Genomic DNA, 24,445 nt, shown 5'->3' with positions numbered 1-24,445 from the left:
ACCACTGCACATCGGCTCAGTACTGGTACCACTTGTCTATAGCCAGGTTATTATTGCTCATTGTGTATCTAGTATACTTTTATTATTACGTGTTTTAATTGTTGTTCACGAAGCACATGACAAATTCAATTGTATTATATTTTCACCCACAACACCAACTCCATCATCAAGTTTGCTGACGACATAACCGTGGTCAACCTGATCACCAATGCCGATGAGACAGCATACAGGGAGAAAGTCAGAGACCTGTCAGTGTGGTGCCAGGACAACAACCTCTCTCACAACATCAGCAAGATCAAGGAGCTGATCGTGGACTTCAGGAAACAGGGGTGGGTGCACACCCTACATCCACGAGGCCGCAGTAAAGAGGGCCAAGATCTTCAAGTTCCTCTGTGTCCACATCGCTGAGGACTTATCATGGTCCTCTCACACCAGCACAGTTGTGAAGAATGCACGGCAGTGCATCTTCTCCCTCAGGAGGCTGAAAAGAGTTGTCATGGCCTCTCAGATGCCCTCAGTAACTTCTACAACTGCTCCATCGAGACCATCCAGCCAGACTATTCTCCATGCTCCTGTCTGGCAGACGGTACCGGTACATCAAGGATCAGACCAGCAGATTCCTAAACAGCTTCTATCCCCTGGCCACTGTTAAATTATTGTTTGCCATTACCATTTGTATCTGTCTTTTTTATCCTGCTACTGGTCACTATTACTCCTGTTCACATGTGTCACGCCCTGGCCTTAGTATTTTGTGTTTTTCGTTGTTTTTTTTTGTCAGGCCAGGGTGTGACATGGGTGATTATGTGTTAGTCTTGTCTAGGGGTTTTGTAGATTAATGGGGTTGTGTTTAGTAGAGTAGTCTAGGTAAGTCCATGGTTGCCTAGAGTGGTTCTCAATCAGAGGCAGGTGTTTATCGTTGTCTCTGATTGGGAACCATATTTAGGCAGCCATATTCTTTGAGTATTTCGTGGGTGATTGTTCCTGTCTCTGTGTTTGTTGCACCAGATAGGGCTGTTTTGGTTTTTCATGGTTCTTGTTTTTGTATATTGTTCATCTTTCATTAAAGATGTATAAAGAGACCCACGCTGCATTTTGGTCCTCTTCTCTTTCACCAGAAAATCGTGACAACGTATATATTATCTGTCACGAATCCCACCGAAGATGGTGCCTCTTCCTGTTCGGGCGGCGCTCGGCGGTCATGGTCGCCGGCCTACTAGCTGCCACCAATTCACTTTCCTGTTTCATTTAGTTTTTTCTGATTAGTTGCACCTGTTTCTTGTTTTGGTTTTGGGCTATTTAATCCCGGTAGGCCCGCCGGCTTTTGTGCAGGATTGTTTTCTTTTATTTTAATGTGTGTGTGATTTCTGTGGAAGTATTTTGTTCTCGAACCGTTTCGTCCTGTTGTTTTGGACTGGGTCTTATTGCGCCCGTGTGTGTGGCGTTGACCGACACTGTTGTTTTGGGAATAAGTATTCCACATATCAACTACCCTGCTCTCTGCGCCTGACTCCTCCACCCACTACTTCTAGAAGTACATGACATTACCACTAGTATATTACCGTAAGTATTTATATATTTCCGGTTTTTCCATGACATAGACTGACCAGGTGAATCCAGGTAAAATCTATGATCCCTTATTGATTACACTTGTTAAATCCCGTGTGCCTTGCAAAAGTGATTACTGTCCTCGTTATGAAATTATCAACTTTACCCTGTATACCTAAAGATGACCATACAGTATACACCGAGTGTACAAAACATTAGATACACCTGTTCTTTCCATGACATAGACTGACCAGGTGAATCGACGTGAAAACTATTATCCTTTATTTATTGAATGTCCTATGAGCAAAATCATTTTGTGAACCGGCGATTCTTAACGTTTGAAAAAAATACTTACATTTTTATGCTATATTTGGATTGGTTTGGGGTTGTTGGACCAATCCACTCATATCTTAAAAAATTGAATCGGTGACAGATGCATATTGGTGAATCTTTACATCCTTAATAGATACACAAACTCATCACCACGCACGCACACACCCACCTATCACACATGTTGCGGTTGTATTTTTGTGTATTCAAATTGCCATCGTCTGGGTTTGTTTACATCCCTGTTAGTGAGCATTTCTTATTTGCAAGATAATCCATTCACCCGACAGGTGTGCCATATCAACAAGCTGATTAAACAGCATGGACATTACACAGGTGCACCTTGTGCTGGGGACAATAAGAGGCCCCTCTAAAATGTGCAGTTCTGTCTTACAACACAATGCCACGGATGTCTCAAGTTTTGAGGGAGCGTGAAATTGGCATGCTGACTGCAGGAATGTCCACCAGAGCTGTTACTAGATAATTTAATGTTCATTTCTCTACCATAAGCCCCCTCCAACATCATTTTAGAAAGTTTGGCAGTACATCCAATTGGCCTCACAACCACAAACCATGTGTATCAGGTCGTGTGGTCGAGCGACTTGCTGATGTCAACGTTGTGAACAGAGTGCCCCATGGTGGCAGTAGGGTTAAGGTATGGGCAGGCATGTGTTTTATCAATGGCAATTTGAATGCACAAAAATACATTTTTTTCTACGGTATCTGTGACCAACAGATGCATATCTGTATTCCAGTCATGTGAAATCCATAGTTTAAGGCCAAATTAATTGATTTCAATTTCCTCATGTGAACTGTAACTCAGTAATATATTTGAAATTGTTGCATGTTGCATTTATATTTTTGTTCATTATATATATATATATATAATAAAATACCGGAAATAAGAGAAGATGCTATATAGCCTTCAAACATGAAGCAGTTCTTCATGGAAGAGTGGGTCAAAATTCCTCCACAGCGATGTGAGAGACTGATCAACAACTATAGGAAGCGTTTGGTTGGAGTCATTGTTGTTAAAGGTGGCATAACCAGTTGAGTGTAAGGGAGCAATTACTGTTACACATAGGGCATTAGGTATTGCATAACTTTGTTTAGGAAATAAATGAAATAAGTACGTAACTGTTGTATTATTTGTTCACTCAGGTTCCCGTTATCTAATATTAGGTTTTGGTTGAGGATCTGATCAAATTCAGTATAAAAAAATATGCTAAAGTAGAGAAAATTAGAAAGGAGGAAAATACTTTTTCACAGCACTATAGCTATATAAAGTTTAATATAGCAGCCAGAGAAAACATGCTGATCATTTATCACACATAGCCATACTCAGATACTGCAGTAAAGTAATACAATGCTGTAATACAGTATGCATAACTACATAATTGACTACAGTTCCCACAATCCTTTCGCCCAAGCAGTTTGAACGTTTGTAAAACAGGCCAATGGTTATTGATATCTGGAATCCTTGGGACGTCCCTACCCCCCATTGAAGTTGACATTTAAATGGTTAAGGTAAGGATTAAGGTTAAGCAATGGTTATGGTAGGGACGTCCCAATGATCCCCCATAGCAAAAAAACATAGGCCAATGGCTCACACCAAAGATGGTGGATAAATGAAGATAGTTCACTCAGGCATTTTACCATTAAAAAAAACTGTCAGTGCCGGTCTACATAACATGGTGCGTCTTAGCTGGGTCTGGTATACTTAGTTCATCGACTTTCATTGGGAAAAAAAACAGCGAGTGGTATGTCTCGCTTCCTCTTCCGTCGCTGGCTCGCACTGTCTGATCGAAATTAGTAGCTTTCAGCTGCCAGCCGTAGCCCATTATTTAAGTGCCGCTGAGAATTCTTTGCAATACAATTGCAAAATTACCAATTTCCAGACCGTTTTGCAAGGTTCCAGACCGTTTTGCAAGGTGTGCAATTGTAATATTGCTCTTTGCACGGACACACACGGTTCAAACGCAAAAAGGCTCCAAGTGCATAAAGATCGCTGCTTGTATTTTGCATCTTTATTGCAAAGCAAGCTCCCGTGCGAGGGCGATGGAGGGAGGGAGTGAGAAAGAAGGCAAAGTCTTTTGTGCTTCCCCTCCCCCCGATCAAAGTAAAGAGGAAATGTCTCAGCCAAAGGGAGGTAAGAATATTACATGCGATCTGTGCAAAAATACTGATATGCAATCAGCTCTGTATTGTCTGCAGGTTGGATATAGTCAATGCATTTTAAAGTTTGATACGTTAAAAGGGTCAGCATTTCCTGTTTAGATATTTTCTTTTGCAGAGTTCCTGGTAAGACAATGCTGTCTAACAATCATTGCTAATTTTTACGGTATTTGCAGTCCTCTTGTACCAGAGATGTTATAGCGTAGATATAACTGTCATAGTCAGCAACATGTCATAGTCAGCAACACACTGCAGACTTAACATTGCAACGCCTTTAAAGCATGCACTATCCATAAACATTTCGACGAGATGTTGCATGTGCAAGGTAATGCATAGAATACATGTATTGCACTGCATTTGCACTTTCACACTAGGTGCATCCATTAACTGCGAACTGTGTGTACAGTATTGTGCATGCGTTGTAGCCAGGTTAAGTAAAGTTCAAACGGATTTTTGAAAATCACACAAGTTACTGACCATTTTCTTCTTGTTGCGGTTTTGTTTTCAGTGTCAGTGGTGCGCAATGGAAAATTATTGGGACGCCTCGTCCTAGTGACTGAGCTTTGTTCCTGCAGTAATAAATAATGTAGACATTTCAACAAATAAAAAGCTAAATTTAGATCTGCTGTGTGAACGTCTACTGATGCAAACAGCCAAAGGAACAGGGTAATATGCTATTAAAATACGAGTCTCCAAGCAAAATTGTCCTTGTCACAGTCAGTAAGTATCTAGTAGAATATTTTATGTCAGCTCTAACAGCTTTCCCTCACGAAAACAGATTGCAGTATGCTGCAAATACTGCTTCCAAAATACGTTTTTTGTTATTGCAGTAATTTTACAGTGTTACGCCATAGCAACAATTACTGTGTCCAAAATATCAGTTGACTGCAGTTACAGCTGTTTTGAAACTTTAGTAAAAGTGCAATCTTTTTTTGTAAGGGAATTCTCTCAAGACAACTGCACAAGAGTATGCCTAGAGACAATAATCAGAACCAACTTCTATAACCCTCTGGAATGCATTTCTACTGACCTAATGAATCCACAGGTGTCAAATGTATTCTATGGAGGGATGAGTGTCTGCAGGTGTGCGCTGCTCCCTTGTACTTGGTTAATGAATGATTACTGATTTAATGATTACTGGTCACTGATTAATTAGGAGTTCCCCTCACCTGGTTGTCTTGGTCTCCATTGGACACACATTAAAAGAGAAACCAGCAGACTCTGGGCACTCCATGGAATTAGTTTTACACCCATGATCTAATCTTTTCAGACAGCATTTGCATCTTTGAAAGTCTTGGAGTGTTTTCACACCACATGCCTAATTGTTTTATTACTTCTATAAATCCAGAAGTTTTTACGAGTCGGCCTTCCCTTATTAGCATCCACTGCTGGGGTGAACATGAATTTTGACAGATCATCAAGGAGAAAAAATGTACAGTATATGATTCAAATAAGATTAGCATAGCCAGGAGTACAATTATCGGATGTGTCACAAAGGGCACCATATTCCTTCTAGTTAGGGCCATTACATTTTTCTGGGGGGGACCAGTATTTCTAGCATTATTCACTAGGTTTGCTGCAGGTAGAAAACTTGAAGTGTGCTGTTAGAGGCGCATGACCAGAAATGCTCGCTACACTTTGTTATCATCCTGTATTGAACGCTGTTCATCCTGTCTTCAATTTTATCGATTATTTACGTAAAAAAATACCTGAAGTTGTATTACAAAAGTAGTTTGAAATGTTTGGACAATGCTTACAGGTAACTTTTGAGATACTTTGTAGTCACGTTGCGCAAGTTTGTAACGGCTTTCTTCTGTTGACCCGACCGTGCAGGCGCACTGGAGCTCTTGAACACCGAGCCTGCCCAACCTTACCTGGTTGAATACTCCCGGTCGCTCTGCCAGTGCGGCAAGGTGGAATAGCCCGCACTGTACTATGCAGGCGAACCGGGGACACCGAGCGTAAGGCTGGTGCTATGTAAGCCGGCCCAAGGAGACGCACTGGGGACCAGATGCGTAGAGCTGGCTTCATGGCATTTGGCTCGACGCTCAATCTAGCCCGGCCGATACGCGAAGCTGGAATAGAACGCACCGGGCAATGCACCCGCACTGGAGACACCGTGCATTATGCACAGCATAATACGGTGCCTGCCCGGTCTCTTTAGCCCCCCGGTAAGCACAGGAAGTTTGCGCAGGTCTCCTACCTGGCGTAGCCATACTCCCTGTGACTCCCCCCCCAAGAACTTTTTGGGGCTGACTCTCGGGCTAACAACCGCGTCGCCGTGCTGCCTCTTCATACCAGCGCCTCTCATCTCTCTGCGCCTCTCAGCTCTCTCCGCCTCCAGTTCTTCTTTGGGACGGCGATATTCTCCAGGCTGATCCCAGGGTCCTTCTCCAAACAATTTGTCCTCCCATGTCCATTCCTCCTTTCGCTGCACCTGCTGCCTGTTACCACGCCGCTTGGTCCTGTTGTGGTGGGTGATTCTGTAACGGCTTTCTTCTGTTGAAGGAGGAGCGGACCAAAATGCAGCGTGATGGTTACTCATGTTTATTGAATGAAAGTAGACTAGACGAGAAAATACTGAACATGAACAAAAACACGTGAAAACCTAAACAGTCCTATCTGGTGAAGACACAGAGACAGGAACAAACACCCACGAAATACTCAAAGAATATGGCTACCTAAATATGGTTCCCAATCAGAGACAACGATAATCACCTGACTCTGATTGAGAACCGCCTCAGGCAGCCATAGACTATGCTATACACCCCACACAACCCCAAGACGAAACACACCGCAAATAAACGCATGTCACACCCTGGCCTGACCCAATAAATGAAGATAAACATAATAAATATAGACCAGGGCGTGACAAAGTTGGATCAAACGCGTCAAACAAGTTTACATTTTGGATATATATCGACATAATTAATTGAACAAAAGGACCATTTGTGATTTTTAACGATGCAGTTGTTGAGGAATGCAATAGCTGATGTGGTGTACTCCTCAATGCCATCAGAGGAAACCTGGAACATATTGGAGTCTGTGATAGTGAAACAGTCCTGTAGCTTAGCATCTGCTTCATCTGACCACTTTTTTATTGATCTAGTCACTGATGCTTCCTTCTTTATTTTTTTGCTTGTAAGCAGTAATCAGGAGGATAGAATTATGGTCAGATTTAGCAAATGGAGTGCGAGGGAGAGGTATGTTTGTGTCTCTGTGTGTGTGCAGTAAAGGTGGAGTTTTTTCCCTCTGATTGCACATTTAACACGCTGATAGAAATTTGGTAAAACGGATTTATGTTTCCCTACATTTAAAGTCCCCTGCTTCTAGGAGCGCCGCCTCTGGGTGAGTGTTTTCTTGCTTGCTTATGGCAGAACACAGCTCATTCAATGCTGTCTTAGTGCCAGCCTCTGACTATGGTGGTATGTAAATCAGCTACGAAGAACACAGATGAAAACTCACTAGGTAGATAGTGTGGTCTACAGCTTATCATGAGATACTCTACCTCTGGTGAGCAATAGTTCGAGACTTCCTTAGATATCGTGCACCAGTTGTTGTTTACAAAAATACATAGACCGCCACCCCTTGTCTTACCAGATGTCGCTGTTCTATCCTGCCGGTACATCATATAACCAGCCAACTGTATGTTGATGTCGTCGTCCATCAGTTTTAATGTCCTGTTGGTAGTTTAATCTTCCGTGTAACTTGTCGATTTTATTGTCCAAAGATTGCAGGTTTGCTAGCAGAATGGAGGGAAGTGGGGGTTTATTCAATCGCCTACAAATTCTCAGAAGGCAGCCTGACCTTCGCCCTTCTTTCTCTGCCTCTTCACGCAGATCATGGGGATCTGGGCCTGTTCCCGAGGAAGCAGTGTATCCTTCATGTCGGGCTCGTCAAAGTCATGAAAGGAAAAAGAGGATTCTGCTAGTCCGTAGTGAGTAATTGCAGTCCTGATGTCTAGAAGTTATTTTTTCGGTCATAAAAGACAGTACCCGCAACATTATGTACAAAATAAGTTACAAACAACGCAAATTAACGAACAAAATAACACAACCGGTTGGGGACACGTAAAACGTCAGCCTTCATCTCCTGCGCCATTTTAATGATATACAGGATAATGTTGATGATTTAATAATGAGGAATCACTTTTGCGAGGCGCATGGATGGCCAATGCTGGAGGAGAAAATAAGCTCACTAAACTTCTAAACGTTAAAAAAAACATTTGATTTTGCGATGGGGTGGAATCCAAACTTCTGCTATATATTCATTGCAACAACTGTCACGCCCTGGTCGAAATATATTATGTTTATTCTTCATTTATTCGGTCAGCCTAGGTGTGACATGGGTTATTGTGGTGTGTTTTTGTCTTGGGGTTTTGTGGGATGTCTAGCGTTAGTCTATGGCTGCCTGAGGCGGTTCTCAATCAGAGTCAGGTGATTATCGTTGTCTCTGATTGGGAACCATATTTAGGCAGCCATATTCTTTGAGTATTTCGTGGGTGATTGTTCCTGTCTCTGTGTTTAGTTTCACCAGACAGGCTGTATAGTTTTTTCACGGTTCCGTCTGTTGTTTTTGTTCATGTTCAGTTATTTCACGTCTAGTCTACTTTCATTCAATAAACATGAGTAACCATCACGCTGCATTTTGGTCCGCTCCTCCTTCAACAGAAGAAAGTCGTTACAACAACAAAATCAGGTGACATTGCACCCCCCCCGCCTACCTTATTCACACAAACACACACACATAGTACTTACAAACTAGACATGCATAATTTACACTCACACATACAGAAGTCAGCTCAGACAGATCCAGTTCAGAGGCCCAACTCATGAACTTCATCGGCAGCAGATTTGATTTTAATTTAGAATGGAAAATTAATGTGTTCATGCATTGAATGTTAGTGTATCATATCGCATTGAACAGAATCGCATAGATTCATTCTCTAATCAAACGGAATCATTTCAAACTTAAACGTATTGTTCCTATATCAGAGCTAGGGTTGCACATTTTGGGGAGAATTCAGAAGTGGACACTTTCTGTGGGAATTATCAGGAATATATGCAAATTAATATTGATAGCGTTTAAATGTAGATGTTTTTTAATTGGATATATTTACCATATATGGAGACAAACATTTTACCTTATCATAAATAGACATAACTGCAAATGATTCAATCCTTCCAATAGAAAAAAACAAAAAAACAATTCAGTTCCGAATTTAACTTGAATGAAATGAGTTGACTCTTCACATGGGATGATTTCACTGAACAACAAAAGGGAATATGATCCCCAATGATCCATCGCATCTCCCAAAAATGTTTTCAACATACATCTGTAAAAGTATAGTCTAGAAACTAAAGCTTTGGTTGGCTTCCATGTCTACTCCCTGGACCTCCTCAATTTCCACATCTTGAACATCAGACTGAGGCCTCATCTTCACTGTCACTGTCCAACCTTGTTGAGGATGGCTTGTTGTCAGGCTCAACAAGCCTCAGATTTTCCCAGTTGGCCACCAATATTTCAACCCTTGTATTGGTCAGCCTGTTTTGTGCTTTGGTGTGTGTGTGTTTTCCCAAACAGGAACCAGTTGGCTCTGAGGCAGCTGATGTTGGTGGGATTTGGAGGATGATGGATGCAACAGGGGAAAGAGCCTCAGATCCACGAAGTCCCTTCCACCAGGTGGCTGATGAGATTTTTTGGCACGATTGCCATATTGCATCTCCATCCCAAAGCCCTTGCTTGGAAGTGTACTTCACCAGACTGCCAAGAAATTTGCCCTCATCCAGGCGAAAGTAGCGAGACACAGTAGTGATGACACCATAGGCCTTGTTGATCTCTGCACCAGACAGGATGCTCTTGCTAGCATACTTGGGGTCCAACATACACGCGGTGTGTATGGGCTTCAGGCAGAAGCCTTCACACTTTTTGATATATTTCAGAACTGCAGTTTCCTCTGCTTGAAGAAACAGTGAAGTGGGCAGGGCAGTACGGATTTCTTCTCTTACATCTGCAAGCAGAGTCTGAAAATCAGACAGGATGACATTGTCTCCCTAAATCTGTGCATGCAATGGCTACTGCTATAGGTCAGGAGTTTCAGGCTGCTTACCACTCTCCCAAAATACATAATTCAGGAGGATCCTCTTGATGGGGCTGTCCATATCGGCAGACTGTGATATGGCCATTTCTTGGAGAGACTCCTTCCCCTCCAGGAGACTGTCAAACATGATGACAACACCACCCCAACGGGTGTTGCTGGGCAGCTTCAATGTGGTGCTCTTATTCTTCTCACTTTAATTGGTGAGAACTTGATGACCCTTCACATACCTAACCATTTCCTTGGCTCTCTTGTAGAGTGTATCCATTGTTTTCAGTGCCATGATGTCATCGAGGAGCAGATTCAATGCATGAGCAGCACAGCCAATGGGTGTGATGTGAGGGTCGGACTCCTCCACTTTAGACCAAGCAGCCTTCATGTTCGCAGCATTGTCTGTCATAAGTGCAAATACCTTCTGTGGTCCAAGGTCATTGATGACTACCTTCAGCTCATCTGCAATGTGGAGACTGGTGTGTCTTTTGTCCCTTGTGTCTGTGCTCTTGTTGAGGGGTGGAGATGATGTAGTTAATTATTCCTTGCCCACGAACATTCAACCAACCATCAGAGATGGATTCTCAGTCTGCATTCTCTATGATATGCTTGACGTTCACTTGAAAGCTGTTAAACTCTGCATCCAGCAAAAAAGTAGGTGAAGCATGTCTGGTTGGAGGGGTGTATGCTGGGCGAAGAACATTCAGAAATCTCTTCCAATACACATTGCCTGTGAGCAACAGAGGTGAACCAGTTGCATACACAGCTCGAGCAAGACATTCATCAGCATTTCTCTGACTACGTTCCTCCATTGAGAAAAAAGCCTTCTGATTCCAGGAGGACCATAAGCTGTTGCTATTGATAAGGTGTCTGATTCACAATTTTCACCTCGAATAGAAGTACAGGGACTTTTGTCAGAGGTTGCTTGTTGTGAGCGCTGAGGGAATTTTATGCACTTTGGCCAGATGATTCTGCATCTTTGTTGCATTCTTCACATTTGGCACAGTATTTGCAAATGTAGACCACATTTCCTTCTACGTTAGCTGCAGTAAAATGTCTCCACACATCAGATAGTGCCTGTGGCATTTTCCTGTCAAGATGAGAAAAAAATGAGTTAAAAAAACATGCAATTCCATGTACAGATAAATAGTAAAGTGGTTAGATTATACAACTCCTTTGTAAGATATTTTATTTTAAATAAAACATGTATGGAAACAGGTGAATTAACACTCAGCTAGCAGGCTCAAGCAAGCTAAAACTAGCAGAAATTGTTATAAATTATTTAAACACACTTTGCTGTAGGCTACTATTTACAAGTTAACAAAAAACATGTATGTCATATAAAATATATTCACCCCACCCAGTTTTGTAATCAAAATTTACCAGAAAGCATGAAGTCCTTGGCTCAGACAGTGTAGTAGTGTGGGCTCAATAGCATCTCATTAGTGTGCAAGATCTTCAGAATCAGCTGTACATGTGATGGAAGAATGCACTGTGCATGCAGAGGGTTGCAATTCCATTGAATTGGGAATTGTTTATGTTGTAACACCCCATCCCGGGTCCGGGAGCGTAATCATCAACTGACCCTAATTAGCATAATGCAACACATATAAATATTACTAGAAAATATTCCTATTCATGAAAATCACAAGTGAAATATATTGAAACACAGCTTAGCCTTTTGTAAATCACCCTGTCATCTCAGATTTTCAAAATATGCTTTACAGCCAAAGCAAGACAAGCATTTGTGTAAGTTTATCGATAGCCTAGCATAGCATTATGTCCAGCTAGCAGCAGGTAACTAAATTAAATTGTTTACCTTTGATGAGCTTCGGATGTTTTCACTCAAGAGACTCCCAGTTAGATAGCAAATGTTCCTTTTTTTTTTTAAATATTATTTTTGTAGGAAAAATAGCTCCGTTTGTTCTTCACGTTTGGCTGAGAAACCGACCGGAAATTGCGGTCACGACAACGCCGAAAAATATTCCAAATTAGCTCCATAATATCGACAAACATGTCAAACATCGTTTATAATCAATCCTCAAGGTGTTTTTCAAATATGTATTCGATAATATATCCACCGGGACAATTGGTTTTTCAGTAGGAGCGGAAGGAAAAATGGCTACCTCTGTATTTTACGCGAGAATCACTCTGAGCCATCAGGTGACCACTTACACAATGTAGCCGCTTACGGGTATTCTTCAACATAAAGGCGTAAAACTACGTCACAATGCTGTAGACACCTTGGGGAATACGTAGAAAAAGTAATCTGGTTGATAGCCCATTCACTGCTCAATAGGGACGCATTGGAACACAGAGCTTTCAAAACATGAGTCACTTCCGGATTGGATTTTTCTCAGGCTTTCACCTGCAATATCAGTTCTGTTATACTCACAGACAATATTTTTACAGTTTTGGAAACTTTAGAGTGTTTTCTATCCTAAGCTGTTAATTATATGCATATTCTAGCATCATGTCCTGGCAAAATATTCCATTTACTTTGGGAACGTTAATGAAAATACTGCCCCCTTGTTACAAGAGGTTAACCAAAATATGCCACAAGACCTAGAATTGCCTTATGTGTATCCCACAAAAAAGGTTCACTGTTAGCTTAACTTTTTTGATGAATATAAGCAAAATTCCCGGGCTTAACTTCCCATGGAAAATTTCTAGAAAAATCCTAGAATTTACTGGAAAGTTTCAGACCCTTTGCAACTTTTTTTTGTGGACCCGGACAAGCACACCTGATTCTACTTGTCAACTAATCATCAAGCCCTTGACAAATTGAATCGGGTGTTTTTGCCCGGGGGTCCAACAAAAATGTGCTGTTGGGGGTAGGGCTGTGACATAATGGTATTTCGGATGATGTAATTGGCCAGCTAAATGATCGGTCATTTTCTCCTCTCCTGTGAATGTACAGCCATGGGTGGACTTTCAGCCATTGCAAGTGTACCCATAGGTGCAAAGCATGAAATAAAAGCAGGAAGTGTACCCATCAACATGTGCTGTGATTTGTTGATTCAACTGATCAATAACAACAAAAACATTCCACTGCATGAGTTACATCTGAGATGCGTTCAACAAGGGAAAAAGTTTGCGAACCCTAGCTAACATATAAAAAAGTTTGAAAAGGTCTTGTGTGGCAAATTAAAATGTAGAAGATGAAGAACAGCGGAAGCACTACGGGTGAGTAAAGGCACTATTTGTCAATTAACTTGCAATTGAACAAATGTTGAACTTTGTTAATTTACTTTTTTAGTTTTTAGCAGTGTAACCAGCTTGGTTACTTAGCTAACTAGAAACTCAAGCAGTCTCGTCTTAGCAAGCTTAGCTGGCTAACATTAGCTAGCTTACTCACTAACATTTAGCTAGGCAAACTGTTGAAGTTTGTTTTGTTCTATTTCAGGATTTAACTAGACCTACTCATCTGTAATGCTTCTGATAAATACATGAGAGCCCCGTTACCAAGAAGAATAAGGCCTGGGAAAAGTGTAGCTCTAATGCTTCAAGAGAAAAAGTTATACTGTGACATGGGAGATGTGCGATGCAAAGTGTGTGTGTTGTTATGTAGCTACCTCCTCTTTGTCTTTCTCTTCTTTCTTTCCTTTTGCTAGCTTGTTCTCTCACTTTCAGAGAGTGAGAGAGACTGCCTTAGTGTGGCTCAGTTGGTAGCGTTGCAACACATTCCCACGGGGGACCAGTATAAAAATGTATGCTCCCTTTTGACTGGAATGGAAATGTTGTTAATGTTCACTCATGATGCCAAAATATTGTGTCACACAGGTACAATGCCATCATTGATGGACATCAAAAGACTGGTCAGGGGAGAAGAAAGTGGGAGTTCTAGTTCATTGAGGATGCTGTGACCCCCCCTGCAGTCATTATATCATCTTTTCCCACACGGTCACCCACAGTAGCACACCTACGGTCACCCACACCTACAGTAGCACTGACACCCTGTCACCCTCTCTCTCTAATACAACACCTTATAATCCTCATACCAACACCACTCCCTACAAACAATCCAAAAATAATACCAGAAGAGATGCTCGAGGTCAAAACTAGACAGTATCATTGCACTTCAAGAAACAAAACAAACACTTCAAGCACACAGTGAAACTATTTTCTTAAACAATTTACCGCTGCTCTCCAGAATTTCAAAGAACAGTAGCCTAAATGTATTTATTTATTGTTTATTTGTCAACTAATAACATTCTCCTGAGATTTTCCTTGATTGTATGTTTAACTGAAATTGTTAATAACTAATTGTTTTGGAACATGTTTTATTAAAATGGAAACATAAATAACTGGCTTTGTTAATTAACTTGTGCTTGCACACAAACACACACAAAAAATTCTCATGAAATCCAATTATAATTTATTGATCAAATATGCTTATGTACTATACCTGGGGTTCCCAACTGGCGGTCCGTGGACCAAAATACTGTTACAACACAAGCAAATCAGCTCCAAGTAATTAACATTTTGGAAATCTGTTCCAAAGTATTCACATGCGTAATGGCAAGACACATTTGGTCATGTAGTGTGTGTGGACACCTGCTCGTCGAACATTTAATTCCAAAATCATGGGCATTAATATGGAGTTGGTCCACCTTTGGCCGCTAAAAACAGCCTCCACTCTTCTGGGAAGGCTTTCCACTAGATGTTGGAAAATTGCTGCTGGGACTACAACAACCTGTCATTCAATCGAATAAAATAAGAGGAATATAGTATCAAATGTGTAAATATGTTTTGGAGCTTAGTTCTCCTTCAGCTAGGCTAGTTCAGGTTCTCTCTTCAGCTAGGCTAGTTCGGGATCTCCCTCTTCAGATAGGCCAGTTCGGGTTCTCCCTCTTCAGCAAGGCCAGTTCGGGTTCTCCCTCTTCAGCAAGGCCAGTTCGGGATCTCCCTCTTCAGCTAGGCCAGTTCGGGTTCTCCCTCTTCAGCAAGGCCAGTTCGGGATCTCCCTCTTCAGCTAGGCCAGTTCGGGTTCTCCCTCTTCAGCAAGGCCAGTTCGGGTTCTCCCTCTTCAGCTAGCCCAGTTCGGGTTCTCCCTTTTCAACTAGGCCAGTTCGGGATCTCCCTCTTCAGCAAGGCCAGTTCGGGTTCTCCCTCTTCAGCAAGGCCAGTTCGGGTTCTCCCTCTTCAGCTAGGCCAGTTCGGGATCTCCCTCTTCAGCTAGGCCAGTTCGGGATCTCCCTCTTCAGCTAGGCCAGTTGGGGATCTCACTTCAGCTAGGCTAGTTCGGTACCTCCCTCTTCAGCATTCCTACCTGTCAGGGATGGGGTCAGGGACGGGGTCAATGGTGGCCTCCTGGTATTTCCTTGGTGAATCCTTCATGGATCAGGACCAAGTTGTGGAGAACACATGCAGTAGCCAAACGCCCTCTCAATGTGTCAAAATGTGGACCTGATTTTGAAACGCTTTTGTTCATCTTGAAGGTGGCAGCTGTTTCTGAATGGGACAATTAAGTCCACACTCGGTGTATGCAAACTACCTGAGCAGATGATATTGCTTGGGTAGTGGGTTGGTCTCCAGGTGGGTCTTGAGTTCGCTGGTCATGTACATTCTGGCATCGTGCACTGAACCAGCATTCACTGTGTAGATGTTTGTTAACATGAGCTGGCTGTTGCATACTTCCTGGAGTTGAAAGGTGGAATGGCCATTTCTGTTTATGTAGTCATCTCTATTGTTGAAAGGTCCCCTGGTGGTAATATGGGTGGCATCTATACACCCAATCACCCCAGGGAACCTTGTATTTTTCTCGAATGCGGTCTGCACTGCTGATAGTTGTTCTACAGAAGACCACTTCACAGTCAAGGACCAGCTGTGTGAGGCCTGTGACCACTTGAACGAGGTGGTGATGCAATGTTCCTTTGTTGAGATTGAACTGGTCTGCCACTCCCCTGAAACATTCCTGGTTGGCCATCAGCCACAGGGAGGCCAACACCCTATTTTTAATGAGTCTACCTCTGTGAGGCACCATAGGAGCCAGGTCCTCGCACAGTATCTGGAACAAAACAAAATAACAATCTGTTAGCTCTGTCTTTGAGCTAAAAACACTCAATGTTGAGTAATCTGTTACTCATTGATTGCATCACTGCAAAGTCTGCCAGTAGCCTATTGATAGGCAGCTTACATAGGTTGTGCAGAGTACTTTAATAGTATAACTTATGAGGATGGTGTTACTAAATTAATTAATTAGGCCTATTAAATTATTGGAAAATCATTAGCCTACTTTTTACATACAGTGGGGGGAGAACAGGTATTTGATACACTGCAGATTTTGCAGGTTTTCCTACTTACAAAACATGTAGAGGTCTTCAATTTATTTTATCATAAGTACACTTCAACTTTGAGAGACGGAATCTAAAACAAAAATCCAGAAAATCACATTGTATGATTTGTAAGTAATTAATTTGCATTTTATTGCATGACATAAGTATTTGATCATCTACCAACCAGTAAGAATTCATGCTCTCACAGACCTGTTAGTTTTTCTTTAAGAAGCCCTCCTGTTCTCTACTCATTACCTGTATTAACTGCACCTGTTTGAACTCGTTACCTGTATAAAAGACACCTATCCACACACTCAATCAAACAGACTACAACCTCTCCACAATGGCCAAGACCAGAGAGCTGTGTAAGGACATCAGGGATAAAATTGTAGACCTGCACAAGGCTGGGATGGGCTACAGGACAATAGACAAGCAGCTTGGTGAGAAGGCAACAACTGTTGGAGCAATTATTAGAAAATGGAAGAAGTTCAAGATGAGTCAATCACCCTCGGTCTGGGGCTCCATGCAAGATCTTACCTCGTGGGGCATCAATTATCATGAGGAAGGTGAGGGATCAGCCCAGAACTACAATGCAGGACCTGGTCAATGTGGTCCCAGCTCTCTTCAGGTCAGTCTCAAAGAAAACCATTAGTAACAACTACGACATCATGGATTAAAATCCTGCAGCGCACGCAAGGTCCCCCTGCTCATGCCAGCGCATGTCCAGGCCCGTCTCAAGTTTGCCAATGACACATCTGGATGATCCAGAGGAGGAATTGGTGAAGGTCATGTGGTCTGATGAGACAAAAATAGAGCTTTTTGGTCTAAACTCCACTCGCCGTGTTTGTTTGGAAGAAGGATACAACCCCAAGAACACCATCCCAACCGTGAAGCATGGAGGTGGAAACATCATTCTTTGGGGATGCTTTTCTGCAAAGGGGAGAGGACGACTGCACCGTATTGAGGGGAGGATGGATGGGCCCATGTATTGCAAGATCTTGGCCAACAACCTCCTTCCCTCAGTAAGAGCATTGGGTCGTGGCTGGGTCTTCCAGCATGACAACGACCCGAAACACACAGCCAGGGCAACTAAGGAAACTTGTCAGTCTATTCTTGTTTTGAGAAATGAAGGCTATTCCATGCTTGAAATTGACAAGAAACTGAAGATGTCATACAATGCTGTGTATTACTCCCTTCACAGAAAAGTGCAAACTGGCCCTAACCAGAATAGAAAGAGGAGTGGGAGGCCCCGGCGCAAAACTGAGCAAGAGGGCAAGTACATTAGAGTGTCGAGTTTGAGAAACAGACGCCTCACAAGTCCTCAACTGGCAGCTTCATTAAATAGTACCTGCAAAACACCAGTCTCAACATCAACAGTGAAGAGTTGACTCCGGGATGCTGGCCTTCTAGGCAGAGTTGCAAAGAGAAAGCCATATCTCAGACTAGCCAATAAAAATACAAGATTAAGATGGGCAAAGGAGCAAAGACACTGGCCAGAGGAACTCTGCCTAGAAGGCCAGCATCCCGGAGTCACCTCTTCACTGTTGACGTTGAGACTGGTGTTTTGCTAACATAATTGCAAAAGGGCTTTCTAATGATCAATTAGCCTTAAAATGATTAAAATTAAAATGATAAACTTGGATTAGCTAACACAACGTGCCATTGGAACACAGGAGTGATGGTTGCTGATAATGGGCCTCGCTACCCCTATGTGTATATTCCATAAAAAAAATCTGCAGTTTCCAGCTATAATAGTCATTTATAACAATCTCTACACTGTATTTCTGATCAATTTGATGTTATTTTAATGGACCTAAAAGTGCTTTTCTTTAAAAAACGAGGACATTTCTAAGTGACCCCAAACTTTTGAACGGTAGTGTATAGTTTTTATACAGTGGGGCAAAAAAGTATTTAGTCAGCCACCAATTGTGCAAGTTCTCCCACTTAAAAAGATGAGAGGCCTGTAATTTTCATCATAGGTACACTTCAACTATGACAGACAAAATGAGAAGAAAAAAAATCCAGAAAATCACATTGTAGGATTTTTAATGAATTTATTTGCAAATTATGGTGGAAAATAAGTATTTGGTCACCTACAAACAAGCAAGATTTCTGGCTCTCACAGACCTGTAACATCTTCTTTAAGAGGCTCTTCTGTCCTCCACTCGTTACCTGTATTAATGGCACCTGTTTGAACTTGTTATCAGTATAAACGACACCTGTCCACAACCTCAAACAGTCACACTCCAAACTCCACTATGGCCAAGACCAAAGAGCTGTCAAAGGACACCAGAAACAAAATTGTAGACCTGCACCAGGCTGGGAAGACTGAATCTGCAATAGGTAAGCAGCTTGGTTTGAGGAAATCAACTGTGGGAGCAATTATTAGGAAATGGAAGACATACAAGACCACTGATAATCTCCCTCGATCTGGGGCTCCACGCAAGATCTCACCCCGTGGGGTCAAAATGATCACAACAACGGTGAGCAAAAATCCCAGAACCACACGGGGGGACCTAGTGAATGACCTGCAGAGAGCTGGGACCAAAGTAACAAAGCCTACCATCAGTAACACACTATGCCGCCAGGGACTCAAATCCTGCAGTGTCAGACGTGTCCCCCTGCTTAAGCCAGTACATGTCCAGGCCCGTCTGAAGTTTGCTAGAGAGCATTTGGATGATCCAGAAGAAGATTGGGAGAATGTCATATGGTCAGATGAAACCAAAATATAACTTTTTGGTAAAAACTCAACTCGTCGTGTTTGGAGGACAAAGAATGCTGAGTTGCATCCAAAGAACACCATACCTACTGTGAAGCATGGGGGTGGAAACATCATGCTTTGGGGCTGTTTTTCTGCAAAGGGACCAGGACAACTAATCTGAGTAAAGGAAAGAATGAATGGGGCCATGTATCGTGAGATTTTGAGTGAAAACCTCCTTCCATCAGCAAGGGCATTGAAGATGAAACGTGACTGGGTCTTTCAGCATGACAATGATCCCAAACACGCTGCCCGGGCAACAAAGGAGTGGCTTCGTAAGAAGCATTTCAAGGTCCTGGAGTGGCCTAGAAGTTTCCAGATCTCAACCCCATAGAAAATCTTTGGAGGGAGTTGAAAGTCCGTGTTGCCCAGCAACAGCCCCAAAACATCACTGCTCTAGAGGAGATCTGCATGGAGGAATAGGCCAAAATACCAGCAACAGAGTGTGAAAACCTTGTGAAGACTTACAGAAAACGTTTGACCTCTGTCATTGCCAACAAAGGGTATATAACAAAGTATTGAGAAACTTTTGTTATTGACCAAATACTTGTTTTCCACCATAATTTGCAAATAAGTTCATTACAAATCCTACATTGTGATTTTCTGGATTTCTTTTGCTCATTTCGTCTGTCATAGTTGAAGTGTACCTATGATGAATATGACATGCCTCTCTCATCTTTTTAAGTGGGAGAACTTGCGCAATTGGTGGCTGACTAAATACTTTTTTCCCCCACTGTATATGTATATTTAATCACATTTTACTTAAGTATTCAAGCCCTTTACACAGTACTTTGTTGAAGCACATTGAGTCTTCTTGGGTATGACCATACAAGCTTGGCACACCTGTATTTGGGGAGTTTCTCCCATTCTCCTCTGCAGATTCTCTCAAGCTCTGTCAGGTTGGATGGGGAGCGTCGCTGCACAGGTATTTTCAGGTCTCTCCAGAGATATCCGGGCTCTGGATGGGCCACTCAAGGACATTCAGATACTTGTCCCGAAGCCACTCCTGCGTTGTCTTGGCTGTGTGCTTATGGTCGTTGTCCTGTTGGAAGGCGAACCTTCACCCCAGTTATGAGGTCCTGAGCACTCTGGAGCAGGTTTTCATCAGGGATCTCTCTGTACTTTGCTTCGTTCATCAGTCCTTCGATCCTGACTAGTCTCCCAGTCCCTGCCGCTGAAAAACATCCTGGATGGTCCAGGTTTCCTCAACGTTATGCTTGGCATTCAGGCCAAAGGGTTCAATCTTGGTTTTATCAGACCAGACAGACCAATCTTGTTTCTCATGGTCTGAGATTCCTTTAGGTGCCTTTTGCAAACTCCAAGTTGGCTGTCATACATTTTACTGAGGAGTGGCTTCCGTCTGGCCACTCTACCATATAAAGGCCTGATTGTTGGAGTGTTGCAGAGATGGGTGTCCTTCTGGAAGGTTTTCCCATCTCCACAGAGTAGCTCTGGATTTCTGTCAGAGTGATCATCGGGTTCTTGGCCACCTCCCTGACCAAGGCCCTTCTCCTCCTTTTGCTCAGTTTGGAAGATTCTTGGTGGTTCCTAACTTCTTCCATTTAAGAATGATGGAGGCCGTTGTGTTCTTGGGGACCTTCGATGCTGAAGACATTTCTTTTGTTCCCTTTTCCCGGTCTGTGCCTCAACACAATCCTGTTTCGGAGCTTTACGGGCAATTCCTTTCGACATAATAACTTGGTTTTTGCTCTGACATGATCTGGCAACTTTGGGATGTTATATAGACAGGCGCGTGCCTTTCCAAATCATGTCCAATGAATTTACCACAGGTGGACTCCAATCAAGGATGATCAATGGAAACAGGATGCACCTGAGCTCAATTTTGAGTCACACAGCAAAGTGTCTGAATACTTATAAGTTTTTTTTTTTTGTTACATTTGCAAACATTTCTAAACCATTTTTTCGCTTTGTCGTCATGGGGTGTTATGTGTAGATTGATGAGCAATTGTTTTTTATTTAATCCATTTTAGAATAAGGCTGTATTGTCACAAAATGTGGACAAAGTGAAGGTCTGAATACTTTCCGAATGCACTGCAGAATTATACATTTTTCTGCTTTTAATTCTGTTGCATGAGATGCAATTCTAAGTAACTAGATAATTGACACTGGGCTTGTTTTATTATTATTGATTTTATTAAGGAAATTGGACAGCGTTCAGACCTTATTGAAGAGGGGCACATATCATACGTAATACATCCGATACATTATTCAAATTACCTGGAATGTCTCCCAACCCATTCCGAAAGTGAGCCCGAAAGGAGAGGTCACTGTATGTCGCAATCACCTCATCTTCAATCCCATCAATAGCGACTGCGAGTAGGGGAAGCAGTGCTTCAAAAAAATCGGGACCAAAGTAAAAATAATCATCCACAATTGCTGCAGAAAGCATATCTACTATTCTTGTTGCATCCATTTTTTGTTTTGCCAAAAACTAACAAATGGAACATGTTTGTTACAAACGTTCAATAAACTGTTTAAAACAAACAGTTTGCCACGAGCGTTGTTTGCTGCTACTGCATTCCGGGTGGCGTTGCTCAGGCAACTTAAGACTTGTTTGCTACAGCACCTTGCTTGTTTCAGCAAGGAGCAACAAAGTTTCATCACATTGTTAAGAGTCAATATTGCCGCAGAAACGTACTCAAGCGCATGAATGCCCGGCCATCCCGTCTTCAGTCAGCTGTTCGCCCCTCCCCAAGTTAAATAAACGGTTATGACTACATCCATAACTGTAATTTATATGGTAATTGTGCCAGCCAGGGTTTCCTTTATGAAAATGTGGTGCCGAACATTTGACCGGCAGCATTTGAATTTACTGGACCCATGTCCATTGGGTGTGCAACCTGATTAGGGCGTCCAACCACGGCGCTCAGAATGACAGAAATCACTTTTCAATTAGTGTAATTAATCCTAACCTAACATGTAAGTCGAGGATGCAGTGACCTGTGTCCTTACCGCACACTTTGTAGATGTTAGCATAATATTTACCTTTCCTCAGATGACAAGACGAGTTTTAAGTTTGAGGAAGAACATTTTCAGCATAAAAATTCACCTATATAATAAAGCATTCCATGCATCATCATTTGCAGACTTTTGTAAAATAGCCTACTATTGATAATGTGATGAGTAGATTGGATAGTCATAATTTAGGCTAATAATATAACTCAATCACTGTTCGCAAAAAAGACTGTTCAATGCATAACTGAACGCCAATAGTGTAGAGACCTGGGCTATAGGCTAAATCACATGCGTTTCTTCTTTCACGGGAAAAAGACATTTCATGCAGTTTTGCTAAACTTGACATGACTGGTGACATTAGCACAATCTTTTTTAATAAGACAAATTACAGGGTAGCCTACTCCGCTTACACTGACAAGCAGATCAGTAAAAATGACGTTTATAATAAGCCTCTGAGAAGGGGAAACACACATTGAATGTCACGTCCATCTCAACTGGAGAAGGAAATTATTATCCAAAAACAAACTTGTGGCACTGACCCAACAATGATAAGAGTGAATATGCGCAGTGCGCACTCACTGTGGATATGGCCTATGCTCTCCACTGGTACCAATAAGATTGTCTATATGCCTAATGTTGTTGTCTAAATTAAGTTGAGAATTTTTATAACTAAAAGACAGATTAAGAGTATTTTCAGTGTCTTCTCTTTACAGCAAAAGCTATTTGCTTTCCAAACTTGGTTTTCCTGTGATTATATTTAGAAATTTTGCGATATTCCTGGCTGGGCCTCTACTTTTCACTGACAGTCACAACTCAACAATCATGTATTTAGTATTTGCAGCGTGCGCTGCCCAAATGGCACATTTGCCTTTCCTTCCGACTGTAGGCAATGCAATTTAAAACAATCCACAATATTTTTTTGGAAGACTAGAGGAAACTAATGATCCTCTGTGGTCAAATCATGCTCTAGTAGCCTATTTTGAATCATTTTATTTATTTCTGTAAAGACCGGAGTAGGCTAATTAGGTTATATCATTCAATTTACTTAGGGAAAGCATCCCCTAGCCTAATGAACACACCCCCTATGCACCCAAGTCAATCTACTACCCCCCATGGTAGAAAAGGTAACTATTTCTATTGGTCAGCTTGTCGAGAAAGAAATAGCCCAAACAGACTCTAGGACAGTTGTGGGACGATGGATCCCAAATTCATACAACCAGTAGACCTCGTCTAAATAAAATATATTTTTGAAAGTATTTATCTGATGCAACAGATCAGAACGTTTTGCTTAAAATGTTGATAAACTATTATTTCTTAACATTATCAGCGCACAAGGCAGTAGGCTACCCACAAATGTTCATTTGGCTACCGGACAATGAAAGAAAGTTGAAAACCAATCAAACATGAGAGAAATAGGCTACTGGTTTCAATGGCATATGGTTGTCTTTATAAAATAATTGCCTCCAGGGAGATATGGTCGGATTTTGCCTAGGCTGCTTTGAAGCAATGTAAAACATGACTCATAATATGTAGTAAAATGTTCAAGTTTCAAACAATTAAGTAGCTAAATGTTTTCAAAATGCATACTGCCTCCAGCTCATTGCAAAGTGGTGTGTGACACGCTGATGTAGCCTTCCTTTCGTTACCTATGCATTTGAAGGGCGAATGGGAAGCGTGCTTCAATTACCAGTTGAGAAATAAAAATAAATCAAATATAAGCTCTTTTTAAACGTGGCCCAAAAACATTTTTGTTTTACACACAATTGCATTTCAAATAATTTAACAATGATTTGGTTTATAAAAGCTCTGTCTGACAGATTTTGCACTCAAAGGCTCTGTATCTGTATGAAATTCCATGAAAATATGCAAATTAACCCATGGTCCGATAAGCATGACTGGTCAAATATATTTACATCAACTGGTATTATCAATGAATAGGCTAAAAAGCATTATTTTGCTATGGGATTTTATTTATTCTCCTGGACAATTGGTCGGTGCCAATTTAATTTTTGGGCTTTTCAACAAAAGAGAATGGCCAAAAGCCGGCTATGAGCGGCTAACGGAAAACCCTGGTGCCAGCCCTAGTTGGGGGTCCTCGAGCACCGGAGCTCTACAGTGCATGTTTGCAGGAATAGTTCAGATCAATATCCATACATTACAACATAATAAGACCACCACCCAAGCCATCTGTGTATTGAGCTTGATGCATCAGGACAATAGTTTGATGTATTATGAGGACAGTAGTCATCAGATAAATGAACACAGTCACAAAGTACAACATAATCAGGTTAGAAAACA

At 41.8% G+C, this 24,445-nt stretch overlaps 1 protein-coding gene across 3 annotated transcripts in view; it reads left to right on the top strand.

The window, feature by feature from the left end:
• The first annotated feature begins 3,726 nt into the window (after nucleotides 1–3,726).
• Nucleotides 3,727–24,445, top strand: part of LOC135512066 (dual specificity mitogen-activated protein kinase kinase 6) — a 48,356-nt gene continuing 27,637 nt past the window's right edge. The window contains exon 1 of one of the 3 annotated variants that reach the window (XM_064933692.1): nucleotides 3,727–4,021. In XM_064933692.1, coding sequence (XP_064789764.1) covers nucleotides 3,931–4,021 — 91 coding nt within the window. In that variant the 5' untranslated portion in view covers nucleotides 3,727–3,930. Of the gene's footprint in view, nucleotides 4,022–4,541; nucleotides 4,768–7,902; nucleotides 7,985–24,445 lie in introns of those variants that run through there. The other 2 variants (XM_064933691.1, XM_064933693.1) reach the window with 2 other exon arrangements.

The sequence above is a fragment of the Oncorhynchus masou genome, chromosome 24 (genome assembly GCF_036934945.1).
Source record: "Oncorhynchus masou masou isolate Uvic2021 chromosome 24, UVic_Omas_1.1, whole genome shotgun sequence".
NCBI classification, from domain to species: domain Eukaryota; kingdom Metazoa; phylum Chordata; class Actinopteri; order Salmoniformes; family Salmonidae; genus Oncorhynchus; species Oncorhynchus masou.
This window is presented reverse-complemented; position numbering and strand designations above follow the sequence as displayed.